General features: G+C 33.2%; 1 protein-coding gene across 1 annotated transcript in view; it reads right to left on the bottom strand.

Annotated features, from left to right (window-relative positions):
- Positions 1 to 6,718: 6,718 nt before the first annotated feature.
- The window catches only part of LOC129005459 (1-phosphatidylinositol 4,5-bisphosphate phosphodiesterase gamma-1-like), a 51,841-nt gene continuing 32,761 nt past the window's right edge, over positions 6,719 to 25,798 (bottom strand). The window contains exons 15-25 of the mRNA XM_054434349.1: positions 16,495 to 16,560; positions 15,479 to 15,679; positions 14,832 to 14,948; positions 13,386 to 13,490; positions 12,896 to 13,102; positions 12,089 to 12,203; positions 11,405 to 11,553; positions 10,408 to 10,525; positions 9,715 to 9,854; positions 9,103 to 9,210; positions 6,719 to 7,809 (exon numbers count right to left, since the gene is read on the bottom strand). Coding sequence (XP_054290324.1) covers positions 7,768 to 7,809; positions 9,103 to 9,210; positions 9,715 to 9,854; positions 10,408 to 10,525; positions 11,405 to 11,553; positions 12,089 to 12,203; positions 12,896 to 13,102; positions 13,386 to 13,490; positions 14,832 to 14,948; positions 15,479 to 15,679; positions 16,495 to 16,560 — 1,368 coding nt within the window. The 3' untranslated portion in view covers positions 6,719 to 7,767. The remainder of the gene's footprint in view (positions 7,810 to 9,102; positions 9,211 to 9,714; positions 9,855 to 10,407; positions 10,526 to 11,404; positions 11,554 to 12,088; positions 12,204 to 12,895; positions 13,103 to 13,385; positions 13,491 to 14,831; positions 14,949 to 15,478; positions 15,680 to 16,494; positions 16,561 to 25,798) is intronic.

Genomic DNA, 25,798 nt, shown 5'->3' with positions numbered 1-25,798 from the left:
TCTTGCTTTGATTCAATGAAAACACCTATTGCCTGTTAAAACCTTATTAAATTGTTACCGGTTACACTAATCATCATTTTACACTTTACCAACTCTTGGTAACTCGCCAGTTATTGGCCAGCAAAAAATGTTGATAAGTTAATGCATTGCTGAGAAACAGTGACAATTTTCACCCTCCTTACAATTTAACAAACGGTGTACATTTTCACGAAACAAAGCGAAGTTTAGCCGTCCTACACCAAGCTGTTACCTTTAAACCTAGGCTACTTCGCTTTCGGTGTGATTTACCCAAAGGGAAATACACTAGAAAAGGGTTTAAGGAATTTATTAGGATTTAGCAAACATATTCAGGTTGGTTCAACATGCATCTTATCTGAATACAACAGATATGTAAGAACTACAAGTTAACTAGAAAAAAAACCCAACATTAAAAGTTAGATCCAAAAAAATTATATAAAAAATTAATTAATTAAATAAGATAAAGGTGTTTACCCACGTAGTTACAAGAAGGAATGAAAAATAAGTGAATAATAAACTAATGCAAGGTAGATAAAATATTTTATTGATACAATCTTGCAGATTCAGTAATCATAATACTAACATGTATATAGTTTTCAACTTTTAACATAGTTACATAAAATGCTTTGATCAAATATTTAGAGACAGTTTCCAGGTAGAAAGTAAACAAACAGAAACATGATTGTATAGTTTGTGAAACTTGACAACTATTTAAATAGTTTTATACAACTTTACTGTCCTCAGGCTCAATTGATAAATATAAAAATACTACTTAAGGCACAAACAGTTGCAATATAGGTTACAAAATGTAATATACATCTATACATAAAATTACACAATAGTTTTATAAAAAAAAGTATTTCAAGAAGTAAATCAAATAAAACCTAAGTAGTAAAGAAATGTGTTAAATAAATAACTTAGAGGTGTAATGTATTCAGCAAGCAATCAATTCAGCAAATATATTTCTTAAACTTAAACCAAAATGCATTACAAACATTAAATCGATGAACAACTACAGTAGAGCATTAATTTATAATCTGAATCTAGTTTATCTGGGCTTCTGTACCCAGTAATTTAATTTAGATTTCTTTTTACAGGTTGTTCAGAAAATCTTTTGATGTAAACCATATTAATAATGTATACTACAATTTGTAGGGGAAAATTGTGTTCCTTAAAGCTTTCTCATATCAAAGCATGATAAAATTATAAATATATCTTTTCACCTGTACAATAAACAATATTAGCACCATCATTCATGTTTAAATAAAAATATCTCTCTACTTTTTAATGAATTATACAAAGTTTATGTTGCACTCAATATTTACAAGTAGTGAATTATACCCTAATGTAAAATTAGGTAACTTAAATACAACACTAGACTTAAGAAATAGTTTCATAGATATTTGTAACTCCTAATTCGACAACATTGTACAAATCTTAATCGGGCCATTTTCATTCAGTTAACTTTTAAGTTCCAAATTTAAAAACAAATAACTCAGAACAAAACATTGGTGATGATAAACTACTGATGATTTCTCTGATAAAATATCAAATTTTGGTGGGGACTAAAAAGTTAACTAGTATTTGAATTTTTAAATTTAGGGATAGAACAGAAGAGTATTGTTAGCAAGGTAAAAATACTGCTTAGGTTTCAGTGGCCAAGGAAGTAAGGTAAGGAAGACCACCGTGTTTATTAAATCACAAAGAAAGGTGGGGTCAGTTATCTAGAAAGAATAAACTGTTAAGTTTAAAAGAAAGTAAAGTTGTTTTTGCAGCATGCAATAGATGCGTTCTGGCAAAGCACAGCAAGCGAAACTCTACAAAACAAAGACTACCGGTAAAGAAACCAAAAAAAAATTATATAACTGCTCTGAATCAGTTAAATGATAAGATACGTACGGGCTGAAACAGTAGGACAAAGAATTATCAGTGTACGATTTCAATGGTACACTGCTTTGAATAACAACCGCAGTTGCTTTTACAGTATTTTTTTATGCTTTTTAAGAGGTTTCAGGGGTGCCCAGAGGGGGGGTACTGTGGCGCGTTTGCGCCATAGGAATTTTTGGGGGGGACTTTTTTTGAGGGAATTTTGGGGGGGATATTTTTTTGCTAGCTGTCTTAATGAATGAATAATTTTGTATAAGCAGCCTGAAATAGTGTTTCTAAGTAGCTCACTATCAACGCCAACAACATTTTGCCATTCGTAATTAAGATTTGCTTCTAAGAATGGTAAAAACGCACCTTGTCAGACAATCCTTAATATACCAGTGTCAGTGTCGAATTTTATTTGCTACATATGTTTTGGTGGTTCTTTACCTCCACCACACAAAACACGAATCGATTACAGATAGGCCTATCAATTCACGCGTATATATTGCCGTCGTCAGGACTGGAAGTAAACTGAATCAGGTTCAGGTTATGGCGGACAGACGTGGTCTCTGGATTGTCGTCTGCGTTTTCACCAGCTGATATAGGACTATTGTAGTGACTGAGAAGGAGAAGAGTGTTAAAAGTATAATGGGATTCATAATTAATTGAGTGTTTTCACTCAAAGATTTTGCGCTGTCCCTAGGTTTATGTCTCAAAGTATTTAATAAATTTCCTTTCGAGCAGTACTGTAGAATTTCGAGACCATAATTTATATCCAGCAGGATAAATTGGTTATTATTGTCAATAATTTTAAATGGAAAACTCAATTATGAATCCCATTATATTTTCAACACTCTCCTCCGTCACTACAACTAGTCCAATATCAGCTTTTGTTAACACAGACGACAATCCAGAGACCACGTCTTTCCGTCATAACCTGATTCAGTTTACTTCCAGTCCTGCCCGCGGCAATATACACACGTGAATTGATAGGCCTATCTGTTTTCTTTCGTGTTTTATGTATAAACAGATTGTCTGACAAGATGCGTTTCTACCATTATTAGTCATAAAAGGCAATCCTGGGGCTATCAAAATTAATTATAAGATTACTTCGTCACAAAAACCTTTTGTGTGTATTTTGCCTGGCGATTTTTGTAGAGTAAAATCGAGTTTTTGGAGTGTGTTGTTTGGAGTGGCGGTGTTTATAGAGCCAGGGAGTGGCGAGCAACAAGTCTGTCTTATTTCGTGACTGTCTATAATTTTGAAAAAAAAATTTTTTTGCCTAAGTATTATTAATGCATTTTTAAAGCTGTTTGATTTCTTAAAATTCTTCTCTGAGATTCTTTTTCTGTAAAAATTAACGCCACCTAATATATTGTACAGTTACAATACTGTGTTGGAGTAGAGTAATTCACCTAGTAGGGCCTATATTGTCGTACGTTTTGAAGACGTTGTCTATTGCAATACTGAGCACATGTTAGTTGACAATAGAGATTCCGAAATGTAAATTGAAACACTTCTAATTTGTCCATTAGTTAGATATACCTAATGAAGTATTGTTAAATGTTGTTAACGTTTCCTATTAAACATTTTATTTTTATTATCAGCAAGTTTGTTTTTCTTTACCTCAAGTTTACTAAATACTTAATTGGAATGCTCGTTTTATGAGGTAAAGGACAAATTTTCAGATAAATTGGTGGGGGGAGGGTAGTTTTAAATAGACGGCAGCATAAATTGAGGGGGAGAACTACTCCTTTGGCTTGGGGGGGGGGGGGGATTGCGCCTCTGGGTTTGGGGGGGATGGGCACCTCTGAGAGGTTTGTTTCCTTTATTCCCGAATTTGTCCATCCATGTGGGCCACAGGCCTATGTATGGGAGAGATGAAGCTAAGCAAATGGAGAATGGACACATTGCAAGCAACTGTACTGATGAATGGAACGCAAATCCACATCGCTGCCTTGCTTTTGCAGTCTGTTATGCTCCCGACTGAATCATGGACTCTCTAATTCACATTGCATCTAAGGTGGATCCATTGTCACTCGCTCTTCAACCACTTACTATATTCAAATCAGGTAGTTTTAGATGACAGCCCTTCCTAACACACTACAAACTATGGTATACCTGAACCTGAAACAGTTATCAATATGAGAACATTCTCTGATTCTTCCTCTGTATTGGTAAAAGCTTTTCAAACAAAGACAGTTGCATGTTATGTTCATTGTTTAAACTATTGTGCACTTTTACCAAATTGCCACCCCTTAAAAAATACGAGGCACATATGCTGGGTATCAATACCCCACATCTGGTTTTCTTTTAAAACTTAAGCGGCAGGATAGTTGCAAACTGTTGTCATTCATACAAACTTCAGGCACGAATCTCACTCTGTTTAAAGAAATGGAAACTTAACTGAAAGCAATCAAAAACCCCATAGATACTATATCATTGATAAAATGTTAATAAAATAAACATTTTATCCTACAAATGACAAGTATAAAAACAAAAACATTATTTTTAAAACACTAGTTTTAAACTTAAATTTAATTTGACCTGAAACAGTTTAGTCACCTTCTTAACTAGGTTAAAAATTTACAAAAATTGATTGTGAAGTTTGAGACTATGATTATTTCTAGGTTAAATAAAACTGTTTCATTTCTTAAACAATTAACATGGGGAAGTTGAATTAAATAACCAATTAATTTCCTTAACTACCGGTGTATACATAAAAAGTGATTTGACAACTGGAAACACTATTGAGTTTAAAAAAACCAGCAAGTTGAAACTTATTACAGTATTCCTATTTATATATCCCCTCTGATGCCTAGTAAGCTATGAAGAATATCTATTGTGGATTTTCCCGGTAGTGGTAACAAACCATTCTTTCTTGTTTTCGGAGAACCAAGAGATACATTATAGCTGTAAAATTTATTTGAGGTTATGGCAATGGAATATTTACTACAGTAACAGTAACCACAGTAAACTTGTACAGTGTGTAATTTTACGAATAAGTAAATGTCTTTGTTCTTCTCTACATAGTAATATCGTGTGTTTTAATGCAACCCAAATAATTACAAGTAGGTCTACTGTGAGACCATGTTTAATGACAAAACAAGCTCATTTATTTATTTCCCAAAGTCATAGCCACTTAACAGTAAGAAAATTACATTGATGTTGGTAGAAAGAAAATTACTTTTAAGTTGGTACCATTGTTTTCTTCACTTTATTGGTTATATTGGCTGATTAGCTGATATGCATTGCTACATAGTTATTTATGAGGTTTAGTGTTATTGGAAGTTTATAATGGATAAGACGTTTTCTTGTTTTTTTTTAGAAATCCAGTCCCCTTAAATTTTTTACAAGTCTATGAATAAATAAAATAGTTTTATCATGTACTAAAATCACACATGGAAACGTAATTTCAAACCTTTCTTGGAATAAAACCAATAATTTAGTTTTTATAATATATTTTTCTGTATTCTATGAGCTTGTGAAAACACAACCATAGATAAAACCATAGACAAAAATAATTAAATATAGACCGTCAGCTGTGCTGCGGTTACCATAGGTTCTGGCGCACACCGCTGGGATCTCCACGGTAGTTACAGGGTACGTGCTACGTAAACTACAGCGGTGTGCGCCGGAACTTATGGTAACCGCAGCACGGCTGACAGTCTATATTATATTTCATTCTTTTTGTCTATGATAAAACGTACTCCCTTGATAGATTCTAACCCATATGGAACAGCTGAAGCCAATTTTATTGTTAGTTCTGTCCGGTGCACTGTAGAGGTTGTGTTTTGTTTACAATTAGTTTCTTGTTATTTTAGTCATGTAAAACCTCGTTTAACCAAATAAAACTATCTAATCGTAAACAATAACTCGTCCAATAGTTATATTAACCAAACAATAAGGCGCAAATCATGAAATTAACCCTAAAATAATATAAACAAAATTTCGTCGACACTAGCGGTCATTGTCACCAGACATGAACTAACTAGAGACGTAAAACGAGCTTCAAAATTTACAATGGGACGGGATGAATTCTACTTGTGTTCGTTAGTCTATGACACAACGTTAAGTCTTGTTCACAATAAATTCCCAAATAAATATCATAAATATACAATGATTCAATATCAGCTGATAGGTAATGAAGTAAAGAAAACAGGGACACCAAAATATGAGCTTATTTTGTAGTTGAACTATGTCTCACAGTACTAACTTGTAATTTGGGTTTAGAAAAAAAGAACACCCTGTACTAAAGTATACCTTTGGAAGTCTTGAGATTTTTCAGTACAATTTAGATATACTCTATAGAACAACAACTGTAAGAATAGTTTGCAGCATTGGCCAACACAGAGTGTTAAAAATAAATTTGTTCTAATACCAAGCATGACAATTGACACCCCTATTTTTGATGATGAAAAATGCAAAACAAACACAGATGAAATCTAAATGTTTAAACCTATACTATACTAATATACTTAACTAAATTTAATGGAAGCACATTGTGGTATTGATAGATTATTACAATTTCAATTTGGCAAGGCGAATAAACATACCCAATATGGTAACTAAAAAAGTATTTGAAAATGTATTGTTCTTTTTTTTGTATTTTTAGAGGTTGCTTTCCAATGTAGAATATTTTTACTAAATAAACCTGTTATTTAAAGCTTTTAGATATATCAAAAGCTTCAAGTGGTTTTTAGATTTGTACGTTCAACGCTAAAAGGCGTTGGTTATGGACCCAACGCGTGTTTGGTCTTCCAAGCCCAATGCGTTCTGACCACCACCCCGTTAAATTTTAATACTGAAATAGATCAAATGTAGAAATGTATGTTACATTTATTTGCCTTAACATCAAGGTTTCTTTTTCCTAGTCAAATATTTTCTTAAAGAGCTAACAAGTTGATCATAACAATGACTATATAAAGAGAGCGTGGAAATTACATCCAAACTTACACATACATTTAATTAACTAACACAAATATACATAAACATAAATAATTCTAAAATTGCAATTTACCCTATTAGAGACAAACACATAATTCATTTGGTATAAACATTTTAAATCTGCACTATATATGATTAGGATTCACACTACATTAGGTAGGGTATTTATCTGAGTTTTTATTTGATTTTGTTTGCAATTTAGTGATTCTACTGAAAGTTATAATTCCAATAAAAAAAGTTTGATTCATTTAGTTTCATTTTACTTTAAAAGAACTTGTACCTTTTGTCTTGTTATTTGATTGCTTGGTTTGGTTGTACCGTTGACTATTGGATACTGAATTAGACACCCCCTCTGCCAAATTTTTAAGTATATTTTGTGTGAGACCAGTCACAGAATGCGCTATTGAATTCTATTTTCTAATATATTTGTAGATTGTGGCATATTACTGCTATAGCTCACAATAAGTCGTTCCTTCAAATTGACTTGGTAAACAAGTTTGCCTATTCTACAGAAATTAGTAATTTACAATAGCATCAAATCAAATCATCTTATGGTTGCTCACATCAATTACGACAATTCTCATTACAAAACTGGCGACAACTTTAACATGAGATGAAATGTCTAGTTGTATTAATAGTCAAAGGTTGTATTGATTGATTTTGTTTCTTACTCTTTTACGATAAAAAATTCTTGAAGTCTATACTGATATGGGAAGAGAGATAGAGAAATAGTAGATCCCTCCATAAAATATTGTAAAGTTCAACATCTGAGACAATAAACATCAAGACCTGAAAGCACAACCGTCAAAGTTTAACTCCAATGAGAATACTTTAAAAATTGTAAAATACGATAAATAAATGTTTAAATAGCAACCATACAGGAAACATAACCTGAGGTAAAGTTTGCCCATCTTGGAGCCAGTCAGTCTTGGATCAGCAGTCAGTCACTGGGGTGTCAAACTCACTTCCTCCCTCCTGTCGACACGTAAAAAAACCATCATTCAGATAAAACTCATTTGCCAAATATTACATGTTTATATCCCACCTTTACATCCCAGAACCGTTTTAACATTCCTTCCGACTAGGCTTAGTGGGTTGCGGCAGCATTATCGCTTAAATAAATCCATTGGTGATTGGCATGACTAAAGCCAAGATTTGAGGGACCAAAGCCCCACACTCTACCACTAGACTAGCACCCTCCTCAAAGCCAAATTATTACAGTTCGCTTTGTGAGTGAAACCCCAAACAAAAAGATGCGCAGTAGTAAAAGGTGCTAGTGCGCAAACGCAGGTAGACGGATGAACATCTGGCAGCCTCAGTTTGGTGAGCTGAGGAATAAGGACATCCGTCCACGGGGAAGGATATCAGTTCGTAAAATAAAAATCTTTGATCGACTATTGAATGGTCTTAAAAGCTTTGATTGTTCTTTCGTTTCTTTCTCTTCGGTATCGGCTGTGCAATAAAGAATCGAGTGGTCCGTACGATCAAAAACTATATCAAAACGATATCTCCCGTTGATAGGAAAAAGTGCTCACTGTGCACAGTGTTAATTGTGTTATGATATTTGTTTAAATGTACTACTTGAAAAGCCAAGAATTATACAAATAAAAAGGTCACTGGGGCACAAAGGAATTTTAGTTTTGAGGCAGTCAGGAATATTAATTCACCATCAGTGTTGCACACTTCTAAAAACTAATGGTTACACTTCTCTCACTTTCAATCATAATCAATTGATTCTAAACCCAGATCAAATTTGTCATTGGACTGTTAATATGATGGTGCCTAAAAAGGTCAAGAAGGTTTTTAGGATATTTTGTGAGGATAGCAGGCTCACCTGAATGTGATCATTCCCATTCCAAACTGGCACGAGACACAAATAGTATTGGCAACAGTACATACCATTGACAATAGTATAATTTTGGCGACACTATCTCCCTTGACACCATATTGGAGCTGAAGAAAACTCTCTCTTCCTTAGTTAAAAATTCTGTCAGTGACAGGGAAATATTCTAATCCAATATTTTGTGTAGTGTTAAATTATGTGTATCTTGTGCCAATTGTACTCTTTCACATTCAGGTAAGAATGCTTTCCTAACAAATAACTTCAAAATCTAGACCCCTGTGCTCCATGTTATATCCTCAACCTCAAACGACCAACGTGAGACGATAACAAGAGTAGAGTTTAGACCATTCCCTTACAAAAATCTTTTAAAATGCCTATGACATTAAAAAGGCTAATATAAACTGACCACCAGTTGTGCTACTTACCTTGACATTCTTTATAGAGATGTGGACAAGGAGGGTAGAAAGTTCCATCTCTTCAGAGAAACCATTTCTCAGTGGCACACTTCTGTAGCCCGTCCTCAACGCAACCATCTGCAATCGTAACACTCGGCTAGAGAATGTACACGACACATTTTGTCTTTGACTGAAGAAAATAATTACCAGGCACACTTTGTTGTTCAATCTCTCTATATCTATAAAAGAGGAAGCATGTATGTATATACCCTATGGACTCCGAAACCGCTCGAGAGATTGTAATGAAACTTTCAGGCATAATTAAGCATTATTCAAGGATGATTTGTGTGAAGTTTGGTGCAGATCCGTCAAAATGGCTCTGCCTCAGAGGGTTTTAAAGAGTCCAATGTCAGACTTTTGGAACTACAATGTTTACAAATAAATGTAATTTAAAAACAGATTCACTAGAACTGTTTTGTAGGTTTGAATAATCACAACAATCTGTATTAGTCATGATTTGAAATAGTGCCACACTGTTTCCACAGAATGCAGCACAGAAAACTATTTTACTTTGGGACAAGTCCAAAACACTGAAGTTCCTATGTTAAGTAAATTACATTACTTTTGCTCTCTGATACTCACAGGGTACGTCGCTTGTCCGATGAAGTTTGAATCCCCAAACATGTCTTCGTCCTGTACCTGGAACCTCAGCAGAGCTAGGGATGGATTCATGACCTCAAAACTGACCGAGTCATTCCACACCGGATTCAAACCGTTGTCAGCTGCAACGATATGTTTATTGAAACAAAATGCTTTGAAGAAACAAAAATGTTATATGCCAAAGTATGACTTGGTAGGTAAAGAGAAAAACCTTTAAACTCAGTAGTAAAGAAATTATGCTAGCCAGTTTTTTCATACCATTGGATATTCTTTTGTAGCTTAAAAAAAGATAAAAGTTAATGTAGCTGTTGGTACTAGATTTTATTTAATATTATGTATTTAATCTTAAAAATTTGTTCATGAAGCTATATTTAATTTTGCATAATGCAATTACCTAAATATATTAACTTGTTTGAAAAAATAGGGTGTGCATTTCCTTATAATTCTGCGCTCTATTCAGTCTGATAAAAAGACCTTAAGAATTAAATGCGTATGTGCTGCATTTTCACAATTGCTCCTTAGGTTCGGAGAATACCTGATATAAATTAGTACATATTTTACGCTTGAATTTATTATGTACTTTCGAATCTAGAATTGTGTTGTACAATAGAGTGCAAGCTTACTCTTCCTGTTACTATGGACCATAAAAATTTTATTTTATTCTTCAATACTCACCGACAGTTTTGGTAGTCAGCTTGGTGCCAGAATCGTAGTCCGCTCCGAGCACCTCTACCTCTACAAAGGGGCTGGTGGTTCCTCTACCTGACCTTATCAGATGTCTCGCCGCTATCACCTAGAACAAAATAATTTGCTCTCAAAACTAGATTACACGATCTTTGTAATGACTGTCCACAGAAATGTCTGTTGTTTTCAAATGTTCGCAGCTTGGGGAGCGAGCTGGTCTAGTGGTTAGAGCGGGGGGCTTCGGAGCCAGAGGTCCCGGGTTCAAATCCTGCCAATCACTAATGAAACTGATACTGATAATGATACTGAGTGGTATAATGAATTTTATCAATGTGATGATGCCGCAACCCACTAGGACTAGCCTGAAGTAATGTGTAAAACAGTTTCGGGCTAGAACTAGCATCCTAGGATGTGAATCCACAGCTTAAAAAAGCAAAATTTCTATGTTTGAAATAGATACAGATTTTATTTAGTAATTAGAAACAACTGCTGCATTGCTATTGTTTTTATCAGCATAGGTGTAGGTAATAAACCATCACTTGTTATGTTTTTAAATTTTAAAAGTTTTAGAAATATTGGTTTGGAGTAGTGTACTACATAAACTAATCTTTCATTGTTGAAAAAATGTATAATACAAAAATACAATATTCATGAATAAATAAATCTGTCGTTTCTGAAATTTGAGTTTTAGCATTAAATGGTGTAATAATCCGAAACGTACACAAAAAGAACAAAACATTTAAAGTGCACATTTAATGTGTACTGGTCGGTAGGTGTAAGCGTTGATGATAATCATACATATTACTTTCTATATGTACTTATTGTTTAAAATTGTATCGGTATGGGTTTTCAAGTTTTTAAAAATGTCGATGGACACATAAAATTTTTCTCACCAAGGTTAGTAACCTATATATTTACCATTTATAATAGCAACAACTATAAATTAATTAACTGTAAACAATTCAAATTAACACAGAAGACAACTGACCTTCAGAGAAACAGAGATAGAGTTCGCCACAAAGGGAGGAGGGGGGACGAGGGGATCATAGTCCGGACGAAACATGACCTCTGGTCTCAGTACAAATCCACAGCCTCCGTTGAGCCTGAACCTGGCTTGGTTCAGCTGCATAGGTTTGTCTGCAAATACATATGTTACATAACGTGACTAGAAAAATAGTTTCAAAAGAGCCTAGGGGTATTCGGTACATTAGCACGTTTTATGATGAGGTAGAAAAAAATTCAGACAGTAATTCATTACAGAACTTTTTCTTTAAACTACACAAGAATGTATGCTGTACCTTAATACCTCCTGCGATGACCAGAATTTCTGGATACACTGTTTCAAAAATAAAGATACTATTTACAACGTTATTTGGAAAAGATGGCGTTGAGCCTCTGTTCGGTCCAACGCATCAAAATAATCATTGACCGAATACAATGGTCGATCGAGAAGCTAGGCTTTTACAGATTCTTGAAAAACGGACGATTCAAACATCTTAAAAATATCTGGGGGGGGGGGTCGTTGGACATTTTCAAAACCCTAATTTGGACGGTTTTGTGTTTTGGACAGCCTGATACAACAACTGATTAGCTTTTGGCTGTTTTCAAAGTTAGGGTAAGGTGAAGGCGATGAAAGCGCTTCCCCTCAAGGAATAACAAGCCAGAGGATTACCTGGGGTTTGGTAGTTGAGAGCGACCATTTGACACCCACTGTTCCAGCAGGGTATGGGGTTGTAGTTGGAAGAGTCTATCCTCTGACCCTTGGGGTAGACTCTGCTAAACTGGAACTGAATCAACAATAATAATTACAAACTATACAAAACAAACACACTTATAAAGATAGTAGGATTTTAGTCCTCATTGAAATTGTATGTACTCTCATTTGCTGATGTTCTTTGCTAGTATGTAGGCATTAGGCAATTTCTGTTCAGTCACACTGTAATTTGCAACAAAATATTCCTAACTTTGGTCACTGCTTTAATACTTTTAATACCTGCCTCTAAAAAAATGAACGGCTGCAACTGGCCTACACCAAATCAACATTGTGCAAATGTTAATCATATCCAAACGCATCTACTTCTGAAAAACAATTTGTTGTGTTGAAACACTTTTCTCCTTTCACGACTATTAAGAATATTATCATTACTAGTGTATAACAGTTGACCTCTCAGACCACAGATTTTTGGCTTCGTACTTGGCGGAAGCGTAGATTTTCTCTCACATAATTATCGGCTACGACAAAACTCAAACGGTCACATAGGGGTTCAGACCGGCCAGAATTGTGGCGGGGAAGATTCAGAAACAACACTGGTGTCACATTTGAACTACCTCGCTAGGCAACAACTGTATCGCGGATACCTTTCACAGAAATTTTCAGGCATCTCTTGTATATTTACAGTCTAGTAAGTAAAGACAGTACAAATTAATGTTCTTTGGTTTTATCTTCATCTTAAGATTATCTCTAGGCTGGATGCCTTACCTGGTGGTATTTGAGGAAGAATCTGCTCTCTTGCTGACATATGGTTTTCTCAGCCTTAGTCTCTGGGAAGGAACTCATCTCATTGTATATGAACCCCTTCACTCGTATCCTGTCCATGTTGAAAGCTACAGATCTGCAGTAAATTATCAGGTTTGACATCTCCTTCGCAATCCTCCACGTCCGTTCCATCTCTTTGTTTTGAATCTCCTGGAAAAATCATCTTGACCTATGAGTAATCGGGTTGAAATTCAATATGGTTCATATTCACCACTGTGAATTATGAATGCAAGATTAGTTAAAAAGTTAAAAATTCCTGAAAGTTAAGTACGAGATGTACTTTGAGAAACATAGAAAAGATTTATTTAATGTAAATGTAATTTCTTCACAAGAAACATTTTTGTTGGTTTTGAGTATGCAATAAGTCTGAAGAGTGTCCAAATTGAGTTAGAAGAAGGCTTAAGTCTATACTTAGCATCACAGAACTACAGACCCGGTCACTGGCGGTTTGAGCCGTCTTCTTGATTGCCGTCATCCACTCAATGGCTTGGTCTTCTGAGGGAACAGCCACCTCAAACACACTGCACATGTTGGGAACCTGGCAAAGTGTCAACAAATAAGTACAAAATGATGAAATTATGACTTTAAAAAACAGTAGTTAAGTAAAAAACCAATGTCTCTATTCTAAGCCATCCTGACTGGGTTTGAAAAATTTGAACAGTAGACTTCCTTTCCTTAGGACACATTGAAATCGGCCTCTAGTTCTAACTAAAAAAAGTCTGGTTCATCAAAATTAAAATTGAGTGGGTATATGTAAAAATGACAAATTATGTGTGCCTTAGTACAAACTAAATAATAAAAAGTCAATGACAAAATCAATCTCAACTGAACGGACCTGGACAAACTTGGACAGTAAGTTTTTTAAACTATATAAGCTACTACAGATTATGGGTGAGTGAAAAATTTAACATATCCAAAATTTACAAATGGAATTTATAGGGTAAATATGAAAATACAACTGTTTGTAATTGAATGTCAATCCTTAGGATTAAAACCACCATCTATAATTGATTAGTCTATTTTTAAATACTTATGGGGCAATTATTTATATGCTTTTAACGTTGGCCAAATGCATGGAATGGAAACATTATTTAAAAACTACATTCGGCCTGTTATCAAAAGTTGTATGAAATGTGGAAACACTATGATCGACCTTATGCTTGCAAAATTGAGTTTATGAAAATCACAAAATTGGAAAAATTTTTGAAAAGATCATAAGAGTTCTTAAGAATTATTACTTTTAAATAGGTACTTAAAAGAATATCTTCATAGGATTTATTGTGTTTTTAATTTCTCCTCCTACATGAGGAGAATGTATGAGGGAAAGGACTGATTTTGTCCAAATTTTGAGTTTTGGCTGTAAACATCCATTTTAGCCCAGTAAATTTTGAGGTAATTTTGTGTATATATTTTTCCGGGTGTTTTCTTTTAATTTGTTTAAAATTCTGATTTTTAATGATGATTTTTCCAATTTAAAACCAATTTAAAAAGTGAACAAATTTGATTTTTACAAAAATGGCTCCAACATAGAACCTTGTCCTTTCAAACATATAAACAAAATCATTTCACCTATCACTGTAAAAATTACAGCTCAAAAGTTATTGTAATTTCCTATAAAATTCCATAACAATGTACAGCTACAGAGTAAAACTGTGATTTGATTTTTATAGAACTTGGTGTCGATACCCAAGGTATTTTCCTTAAATCACCCTATTTAATTGTTTGAAATTTGTTGCTCATAAAAGTAGTAGCATGTAAAATTTCAATGTAGAGCTAATGGGAGAAAGTTTGTGTCAGTTTGCTGATATCGTTTTATTTATGAATCAAGCCTAATGGTTGTTTCTAATATGACTTGCGATACTAATTAGACTATGCTCACTTGTATCCTCAGCACCCATTCCAGCCCAGGTCGTCCGGTAGTCGCCAATTCTACCACGGCTCCCATCACATCCAAGCTGCCCTTCTGTAAACTGCCCAGGAACATTGAGTCTGTCGACTGTAACAGAAAAACAAGTCATAGAAGATCCCTTTTGCTCCAACATTCCATGTTTCATTTTACTGTAAAGCAACTGCAAGTGGGAGAGATTAAGCTCAAAGGGTTAGTGGAATATTTTTAAAGAATGAAGGCAGCTATCTTATACAGCTTGGGTTATATACCTTCCTACATAAGTTTCTTATCCAGTGGAGATAGCAGTGGGGACTATTTATATATTGCATCTTGGTAACAAATTCATAACACTATATAACCAGATTTATGTTTCATACGCTATTTACATAAAAATCAGGTTTAAGGAGAGTTTTTCTTTAAATACAATTTTGTAAGTCGAGAATACTTGAAGCAAGGAATATTTTCAACACGACAACTACAGATTAGATGTTGCACAAAGATCCACGATTGACGACATAAATTCATTGGAAAGTGAAGAAAATCCTAGCGTTTGAAATTCAAACAACTACTCAAAGAAAATAAATGATCATTTTGCTAATTTGAATAGAATGTCCAAAGTAAAAGGTAATAGATTCTACCGTATCATCTCTAGGCTCGTCTCTCTGAGGTTCAATCTCCTCCACATAGTTGGAGGGAAACCACTGTTGCCGCTTGCCTCCGTAGTCTCCCCTCCACCACCCCCCGTCCTGCTTGTTGACGTTGGTGATGATGGCGTGCTTGCAGAATGATAGTTCATCATCGTGACGAGCCTGGTAGTCGTATATTGCCTTGACGGTAACCTGCAAAAAAAAAACTTGTTACCTTTTGAGATTTTTAAAATTTGTTAAAGCTACAAAATTTGTTACTTTTAAAATTGTGTTAAGGTTTAAAATTGTTAAAGCTTTTGAGATTTTTAAAATTTGATCTTTCTCCTAACGTTTTACTGGATTTTTTTATTTGAATGTGAATGTTGTAAACTTGTGTCGCTTTCAGGAAATGTATTGTGTTACTAAATCTGTTGTCTATTAATTTTGCCAAGTTGTAGATTTTACTGGACAAATATAGAATCAAATTCCAGATTTTGAAGCAACTCTTATCTTGTGTTGTATTACTCATTGATGAAAAATTTCAGCATTTGAAAAAAAAATACAAATTTACCATCACCCACAAACAATTTAAAGTCTGACGTATTATTTTAAAGATAAACTTTTCACAAACATCGATTAAAACTAAAATAAAGTAAGGTTTGAGAGATTTTTTGTTTAGTCCATACAAGATATTAACGAGATGTTTTTTTATTGTTTTCTTCCGTTTTCAATACTATATTTCACAGAAAACGTGTTTTGACTTTTTGGCCATTCACGGCTCATCCAGAACATGCACCCATCGGAACTGATGATGGCTAAAAGGTTGAAACGGTTTCTTGAAAAAATGAGATTAAAAACGCAAGAAAACCAATATTTGACCATTCAACTCATGCTACAAATCATACATCAAAAAATATTTCACCTTGTGAATATAGTTGGGATGTAGTTTTGTTTTGGTTTTGTGGAAACATTCCGAAAAAAATCAAATTGAAAATTGAAAATTTGAATGGGTAAAACTGCCAACTCACCTTGGATGTGAAGCTGCTCGGATCAATGTATCCAGGAGTTCCCGACACTGAACCATCATCAGCTTCCTGCAACATGTAGATATTTTTATTTATATTTATATTTATTTTTTTTGCCCTAGGACGCTAGGCACGAGCCCGGAATTGTTTTTCACATTACTTCAGGCTAGACCTAGGGGCTGCGGCATTATCACATAGATTAAATTCTTTGGTGATTTGGCAGGATTTGAACCTGGGACCTCTGGAACCGAAGTCCCGCGCTCTAACCACTAGACCAGCTCACTCCCCCATGATGGATATGGATATCAGTTAGCTCAGATTTTCTTAGACACGTTACACATTTTTATTTATGTCAGCAATTAAATAAGTATCACTTTTTCAAATTTATTTCAAAGCATGAGAAATTTGAGAGCTTTAGAAAGAAATTGCACATCACTTTCTTGCTTGATTTACTCTATTTTTTGGTATAAAATGCCTAATATATTGTTACATATTTTTATGTAATGATTACAATGACAGAAATAATATTTGCGTTTAAGATTGATGTTAATTGTTAATATAGCAATAATGTAATGTCCCAATGTACCGTACCTTAACAATCTTTCCAACAAGAATAATTTATGAGCCGGATGACTCTACTAGAGTTATCATGCTAACGGATGGACACGCACACATACATATATATGAAAAACAGAGTGATAAGGGGGGGGGGGTATTATATGACATCAATAAACTGAGTATCCTTTTAAGCATTAAATAAATTATTTATTAAAATACTTACAAGATTTCAACACTAAGGCCTACTAAGTAAACCAAATAGTCAAATTAAAATAAAGGTATATTTTTAATTTTTTTAACGATAAAATGGGTTATTCTTTTCTGGGGACATGACAAAGAATTGCCTCGGGTATAGGTCTTACTTTATTAATTTCAGTACATTAAAAAATATTTAATAGACAGAAAATTCACTACCGTAATTATAAATACTATTTTTTTTATACATATTCAAATACTGTACATATAGTGTGTATTTTCTTGCTTGTTTAATACTATCAACTGTGTGACACAATAAAAAAACTATATTGAAAGGTAAGCTAAGAACATTTTGGGGTTTATTTTTGTTGCATTATTTACATCTAAAATGTCCCACTCACAACTTGGAATCCTAGAGGGGATTTTAAGGTTATGATTAAGCTTATCATTGGCTGTATTCATTACCAATCTTTGACAAAAGTATTATCCCAGTGGGATTATAAAAGATATAAGATGTATATGCTCTTAAAACTTCCAACTAAAGAGGATGTTGACAAAATTAATTTAAAACTAATCTTAGCCAGGAAGGTAGCAACAGTTTGTAAGCCAGGTGGATTTTGACGCAAAAGTCTGACTGTTCAAAGCACTAACCCCAGCCAGAGTTTACTGGCTCCTCTCTAATCCACAACCTTTTAGCTCCATTTTCATTTATTCATGGATCCTTGCACTCTATGCCTAATGAATGCACTTGGGCCAAACCTCAAATATACTGGAGTAATCTTAAACAGCTAACTACTGCCAAAGTGTTGTTGTTTGTGGTGATTAAATATTTGTTAGCTAGCATTAAAACATTTTTTATTAAATATTTATAATAATAAACCCCCTAAACTTTAATATATTTATAATACCAAAATGTATGAATATAGTTTACTTCAAAATATTCTAATGCTAAGTGTTATTTGACTGCTGGTTTATTAAAAAATAAAACCCTGTGTTTTACAATTATTTTATAAAACAGTCTATTATTTTAGTTGAGCACCCTAAGGTGCACATTACATAGCTAAAATATATTGAAAAATTACATACACTCTACTAGACCAGCTTGGTCCCCAACATCTTTTTTATGTTAGTTGAAATATCCTAATCATAAATTGATATTTTACAGTTGACCAATCTAAAATGCAAATATGCTGTAGTAACATAGGTTGATGTCAAACATTATTCTGTGAAGCATGGTTATAGCAACCAGTCTATAGACATTTAATAAACTACAGAATACCCTAGTAGAAAACCTATTTTATTTTCATTTCCAGGTTGTTGAATGTTCATAACCCGTACAAACTATAGCAACCAAACCATATTATAGTTAAATACCTTGCAGAAAAGTGGATATGAAATGAATAAAGTTTGTTTCTTGACAAACAAATTTTTGAGCTGGTGTATTTTTATGGGGTTAGTTTTGCCTTTTTGGCTACTCTTAACTGCACTCTGAAACAGTGTTCGTTCTTTTATCCCTATACTAACATACAGTGCTTAAATTCAACCCTGGCTAAATATAATTTACCTCGTAAAACACCAAGGTAAACTTTTGTTTATATTTTTAAGTTGAGATGATATATCGTCACCAAATAAACATAACAATAACTGAAAGAAAACAAATACTTGTTACAAAAACCTATGTTAAAAACTTGTTATTTTGTGTGGTGCTCTCCACAGGAACAAAGGGATGCAGGGGCACACAGAATAATTACAGGATGATCAAGACAGAATAAACAAACAAGTAATAAAGTCCAAGCCCTAAGGGGTGGGGTGGGGAAGGAATGCAAGGGGGGATGGGGCACAAAGCCAGGAGCAATTAAAGTATAACAAGCGTGAGGGGGGAGGGGGTGAGTGGTCTTCAACCCACCTAGGAGACCCTTGGATTACACTGTACCAAAAACAGGACAGAAAACAACTGAGTTAATTATTTCTAAGATTTGAATGTTTGAATTACTACCTCCCTAATCAGCAAAAATATGACAATATAAAAACAGTTGTGTGAAAAAGATTGATGAATTTAAATTTTGTCAAGTTGTAAAACTGTCAACGGGATTTTATAAAAGTTTGTGGATTGATTTAAGATGTAAATTTAGTTATCACATATACTTACTGATCGTACAATAAAGACCATGAATTCGACAGTAGTTTAACAAAATTAATAACAGTGTTATATGACTCATTAAAAAAGTTATTAGTCGCATAGGATGGTAAAGTATTTTCAGTTTCATAAATTTAAATACAGTTTAAAATATGACAAATTGAAATAACTTTAACTATTAATTTATTAAAAAAAAAATCATATAGGTAAAGGCAATGTTTTCATTTACTTTAGAAGAGGAGCTACCGGTGCCACATTCTTTGTATAAAATACAGATGCTGATATTAAATTCCGTTTCTGTTGTCTTTTGCTGTTGTAGTCGCAAAACTCTTTGAATGTGAAACGTTAGTAAAACTGTCTTCAATTCAATATCATCTGTGATTGTATGTACCAAAATGGTACTTAAACTTCTGTATAAAATAAGATAATATGATAAAAAGCAGTTGAAAGTACATAAATATTAACACCAAATAACTATTGAATTAAAAAACACTATCATAATTAAAAAAATATTATTTATAGTGGTATATAACAAACACAAGAAAACATTTGCATATAAGGCAATAATTGTAATAGAAAGGAGAGTCAACAAACAATATAAATCCTTATTTAAGATAATTAAATAATTAGATTAATCAAGGACTTGTATACCATACCTTCTAAAAATTGTTTCAGCCTATGCTTGAATCGTATCAAAATAATACTGGAATATGGCAAACCACTTTGCAACCAAATTACTAAATTCTTATCAGAAACTACAACACTACTACTGTACTCTTATCAGAAACTGCAATCTTACTACTGTGCTATTATTATAAAAAAAAAGCAATCTTACTACTGTGCTCTTGTCAGAAACTGCAATCCTACTACTGTTCTCTTATCTCGGACCTGCTTCCCAAAAACTGAATTCTTATCAGAAACTACTATCCTAACTTTGGTAGACATATGTTCCTACGATTCTGCTACCCAAAGACTTTGTCTTATCAGAAACTACTATCCTAACTTTGATAGACATATGTTCCTACGATTCTGCTACCCAAAGACTTGGTCTTATCAGAAACTACTATCCTAACTTTGATAGACATATGTTCCTACGATTCTGCTACCCAAAGACTTGGTCTTATCAGAAACTACTATCCTAACTTTGATAGACATATGTTCCTACGATTCTGCTACCCAAAGACTTGGTCTTATCAGAAACTACTATCCTAACTTTGATAGACATATGTTCCTACGATTCTGCTACCCAAAGACTTTGTCTTATCAGAAGCAACTTCCCTAACTTCAGAAGACATTTGTTCCCTTTGCAATGCATCTTATCTATCCCTGTGTGAGTGGAGGAGTAGCGACCAACGAATTTTGACAACTTGGAACCTCTTTGTGTAAATCAAATAAATCTTTATTGTGACAAATAATTAACCAGCAAAACAATATATAAATAAACACATTATCAAATAATGGGCTTCTGCCTATGTGAGAGTTCTCACTGGCAGCGTAGATGACCATATTATTGTTGTGTCACAGCAAAAGAAATGTCAACACAGTAATAATATTTACACTCCTTAAAGTAAAGTCATATTAATATAAAATCATGATTTTAATTGTGATCATGGCATAAAAGCCGAAACAGGTTTGTTTGTTTTATGAAAATAATGGGTGAGTATCGGTATTTAATTTACTTTTTATATAATATATAAATAAATATCATATAGTCTATAATGCATTTATAATGCACATAAGTTATTAAATATGCAAGAATAAATTACAGTAAATAAAATATAAACATTCCATTTGACCTCTTGTTTAAGTACAACTAAATATGAAAGTCTCAAACCTGTTAAGATTATTAAATAGATTATTAAATTTTTAAATCTCGCATCATACAAAACAACAGTTTTAAAAGTTAATTATAGTAAATGCTGTGATACAATAGTTAAAACTTACTGTGTTTATTAAAATAAACCCATTTAAGAATGTTCTTTAATTCTACACCAGATGTGGATAGCAATAACAGAAAAAGTCCACAGCGGATATTATTTTCCACAGAGAATACCACAAAAGACAAACTCATCTGAGTTTATGGACAACTGATCTTGTAAACGAATACTATTCAGTTACTGGCAAAACCAAAACATTACACTTTTTAAAAGTTACTGTACTTATGGCACGTTTTTTTTATCTGTAAAAAATATTTTTACAATGGTGTACAGAGATTTCCATATAACAGTAGGCCTACTTCATTATATGCAAGAGGAAATTATCCAAAGTAGGCCGTATTCATAATACTCTCTTCTGAACAACTCTCTCTGCTTTTGAACAATATAACATTGCATTCACAAACGTCACCACAATCAAATAAATGAAAATAATGCACAGTAGCTTCATTTATACATACATGGTATTACTTATAGAGCATAAAAACCAAACTGCCAATGACGTAGAAATCTAAAAGTATTTCTTACTGCTGCCGAGAATATAACCTCAAATCAAAAGAATGTAATATATAATAACCATTGGCAGCCCATAGGGGTCAGCAATTTTGTCATATGCTTTGATTAGTGAGATTTCATTCGTCCGTAACTTTTTAAAGAAAAAATCGTAAGACATTATTCTAAATCGTAACTAAAAGTGTCATAGAAATCCTGAACTACTTCTTAATGGTACTCATTCACTCAAATCAAATGAACATAATTTATTCAATAAAATAATTAGCCTCCAACTTTCAAGCCACGCCACCTAAATATAAATTTAGAATATCACATTGTTAAATATTTGTTACGTTAATTTTTAACGAACTACAACTTTGGTTGTCGTAAGCGATATCGTGTATCCACTCCTTATAACCTCTAAATAGTGATGAAACTTAAAAGTAGTTATTTCTCTAGCCATTCATGTCATGTTGTGTTTTCATTGCTCCGTAACGAGAGGACTACTTTTTAGACTAAGGTTTAATTTTAAATATTTAGACAACCCTGTGACAAGTTTATGAGATGGCTTGTTGTTTGTATGGCTTTCCAACCATAATTATTCATCATTATAAAACTTTAAACAAAACCCCGACAACTTTAGTAATCTCAATAATAAATCAACCTAGATTCTACAAACCCAATAAACTTGTGAAACGAAAATATTTAGTAAGAAAAGCAAGAATGTCTGTGATGTGGCTCGCATTACAAATGAGGACTTTATTGAAACCATCAAAGACTTTTCAGTTTCTTTTGACCCAACACACAAGTCATTTGTGGTTATTGGAATTGGAATTCAATCATTTGTTCTTTATTGGCCTCTTTTGGTCTCAAACAATGTTGAAAAATCAATTAAAGTTTGGTTTTAATGCAAGGCGTTTTGGTTGCCGCATTAGTAACTCAGTGAATCGAAAAAGGTGCGTCGTTCCTTTCCTAACATTCATGAATAAACGCGCATTAATTTGTCAGGGTGAACGCACGTCTAGTCCCCCACTTCAAAGTTTTTTTCATCGATTTACAGTATAGGGTTTTTTCCACATTGTGGAGCCCCTGTCGCGCAACTGCTCTAACACATCAAAGTTGTATCACTGTAATAATCACCGTATTTTATACGCGGCGGCGGCGTTTAGAACTATATACAGAGTGACCCAACTATAATAATTGTTGGTTACCCAATGAACGCAAATATTGATGTCTACAGTATCTTAAAATGAATTTTCTGCTTCCTTATTTGAAACGATTTTCTTAAATTTGGTATCGTTAGAGTTGTGATAAAATTTGCTAAATATAACATTTCAACAACAGTTTGAGTTACCGACTTTAAATTTTTACGTGATATTTTAGTTATTCATCTTTTGTTGTAAGCGTGATTCAACGGGCAATATCTAAATATATTTTGCCAAAATTAGGAGTTTGAGTGGATTACTACAGCACAGAAAGAAGAACACTCGATGGAAATAGTCTGTAGCCTAATCAGGCCATGATAAAACAATGGTTTAGAGTTAGACGTTTTCCTAAATAAAACAATCTGAATAAAGTTGAAAAATAAACGGTATCAGCAATCTGACACATACTATCTTCCATTGCGTTGTCAACAACCCTTATCATGGGTGATCGGAGTAACTATGATATTTTATAGGTAAAAATCAGAATAGTTGAAATATAGTTTTTTTTAATCAGATTTTTTGTTATGTTATGGGGTTTTGTATTGGAAAAAACCATAAGTTACAATAACTTTTGAACCGTAATTTTTACTGAAACGGGATTTGTACCATTTTGTCCAGAACTTCACCACAACATACTAATTTTAGTCAAAACTGGGTATTTTACTAAAACCCGATATTTTGCTATTTTATGGCGTTTTATGGGAAAATAACATAAGTTACAATAATTCTAGAACCGTAATTTTTACGAAGATATGGTTTGTACCATTTCGTTTCGAATTTAGGACTACAACATACTAAATCATTATCAAAATCGTTCGGGTCACTTTTGAGAAAATCCGATTTTTTCGTTATTTTATAAGTTTTTAGGGGAAACGACCATAAAAAATCAAAATTTCGAAAAAATAAAAAAAAACCTGGAGATACCATGGATTAGTACGGCACAAATCCATTTATTTTTTTTTGTACTGTACCTACATACCAAATTTCATCAACATCGGACTTCAATGTGGTCTATAGCTCTGTAAATAGACACACACACAGACAGACATCACTTCGAAGACCACAAGGGTCACCATAGGTCTTTTTGGGTTCAGAGAGACCCACAAAGGATATACCCACTCAAACTCGAAAATTATGACGAAAACAATACTTTCTACATATACCACGTATAGGGGGAGAGATTAAAAATAAAAATAACAAATTTGCACAACATGTAACTTAGTAAAACAATAATCCTAATTTAGTGAGTATTCCCAATATACCAAGACAAAAACGGATATTTTCAAATCAACATTTCTTTCCTGAGGAAACGTTTATTTTCAATTAATAGAAACAATTTACACAAATTACAACATCTACAGATTTTTCATAGAGAAACCAAACACCAAACAATTTACCACCGAAAACTATTTTGGAAGGCAACAAGTGTTGCAGGGTGGTCCGGTGAACGGTGCGACGCGGCGAAACAACAAAAGATGTTATTACATTATGATACGCAGGGTTGGGGGGGGGGGGTGATGGGGGAGGCCAAAAAGAAACAAAAACTAGGGTAAGAGACGGGATGGCGAGACAGACGCTGCTAGTCTACCTACACGTCGCCATGTGTCTACAGGTGAGTCTAACCCTTTGTTGGTTGAAGTTAAAAAATAACTCTAGTACTTAGGTTTGCTGCTACAGGGAAGGTAATAAAAAGTGTTTTTTTATGTTAATGGTTTAGTATAAAATAAATAAATTTTCAAAATTGTATTAAAATATCTTCTCAAACTACAACCGGTTAATTATTCTTCACATGAAAAACATGGGAATTAGAATTTATTTTTTATTTTCCCCTAATAGCATAAAACGCTTAAACATACTCATTTAATTATTTTTAAGCTCTAAAGATTGGACTAAATGGTTTGGAAATAAATTGCAATATTTTTTGTTTTAAAAGGCAAAATGGGAAAACCCAATTTTTACCCCTTCTCATAGTCCGATAATGCTAGTTCGCGCACTCGTTTGAATGTATGTTTACATGTTATTATGTTGTTATATGTTTACATGTTTACCGAATTTCACCAAGTTCGGATAATTTATGCTCGAGTTATCGTGCTAACGGAAATAAATATAGCTTATTTTAAAGTACGGTATTTTCAACACTGGGACATCAACACGAAAATTAATGAATTTTTACTAAATTTGTAATTTGTACGAACAAAGTTAAGATAATTCAGTGTTTATATTCTCCATAAATATTATATATTTCTTCATTTAGTGCATTTGATCTTTAATTACAGTTTAAACACCAATTCTACCATACGGTTTAACACGTTATTATGTATGTTTAATGTTGTTAAATACTTAGGAAAATAATTATTTGCACACATCTACGTTTTTTTTAATTCGTGCGTTCAACATCTAATTTTTCACTAAATCGAGTTTAAAAAATATTAAAGCAATTAATGGTTTGTGTTGACTATTTTGCCAACACATACAATTTTAGTTAAGCTGGCAAACTATTTGGCAATGAAAATTTGGTTTATAAGTTCTGGAAAACTATGGTAGAACAAAATGTTCTTTTATATTACGAAAATCTAGTATTTAGTTTTACTATTTGATTGTTGATATTTTAGTTAAAATGTTTTTTTTATACGTTCTAACTTTTATATCATAGATTAAAAAACCAGAAATTATACTTGTCAGAATAGAAATAGATGGTCAGAACTTAATATTGTAACGAAATAAAAATTTAGAAACCTTGCAAACACTAAAAGTACAGTATTTTTATATAACATTATTATTATTAA

Source organism: Macrosteles quadrilineatus, unplaced genomic scaffold (assembly GCF_028750875.1).
Source record: "Macrosteles quadrilineatus isolate MER2022 unplaced genomic scaffold, UCM_ALF_1.0 Scaffold_21__1_contigs__length_2333173, whole genome shotgun sequence".
NCBI lineage: Eukaryota > Metazoa > Arthropoda > Insecta > Hemiptera > Cicadellidae > Macrosteles > Macrosteles quadrilineatus.
Note: the sequence above shows the minus strand (reverse complement) of the source record. Positions and strands in the feature narration are given on the sequence as shown.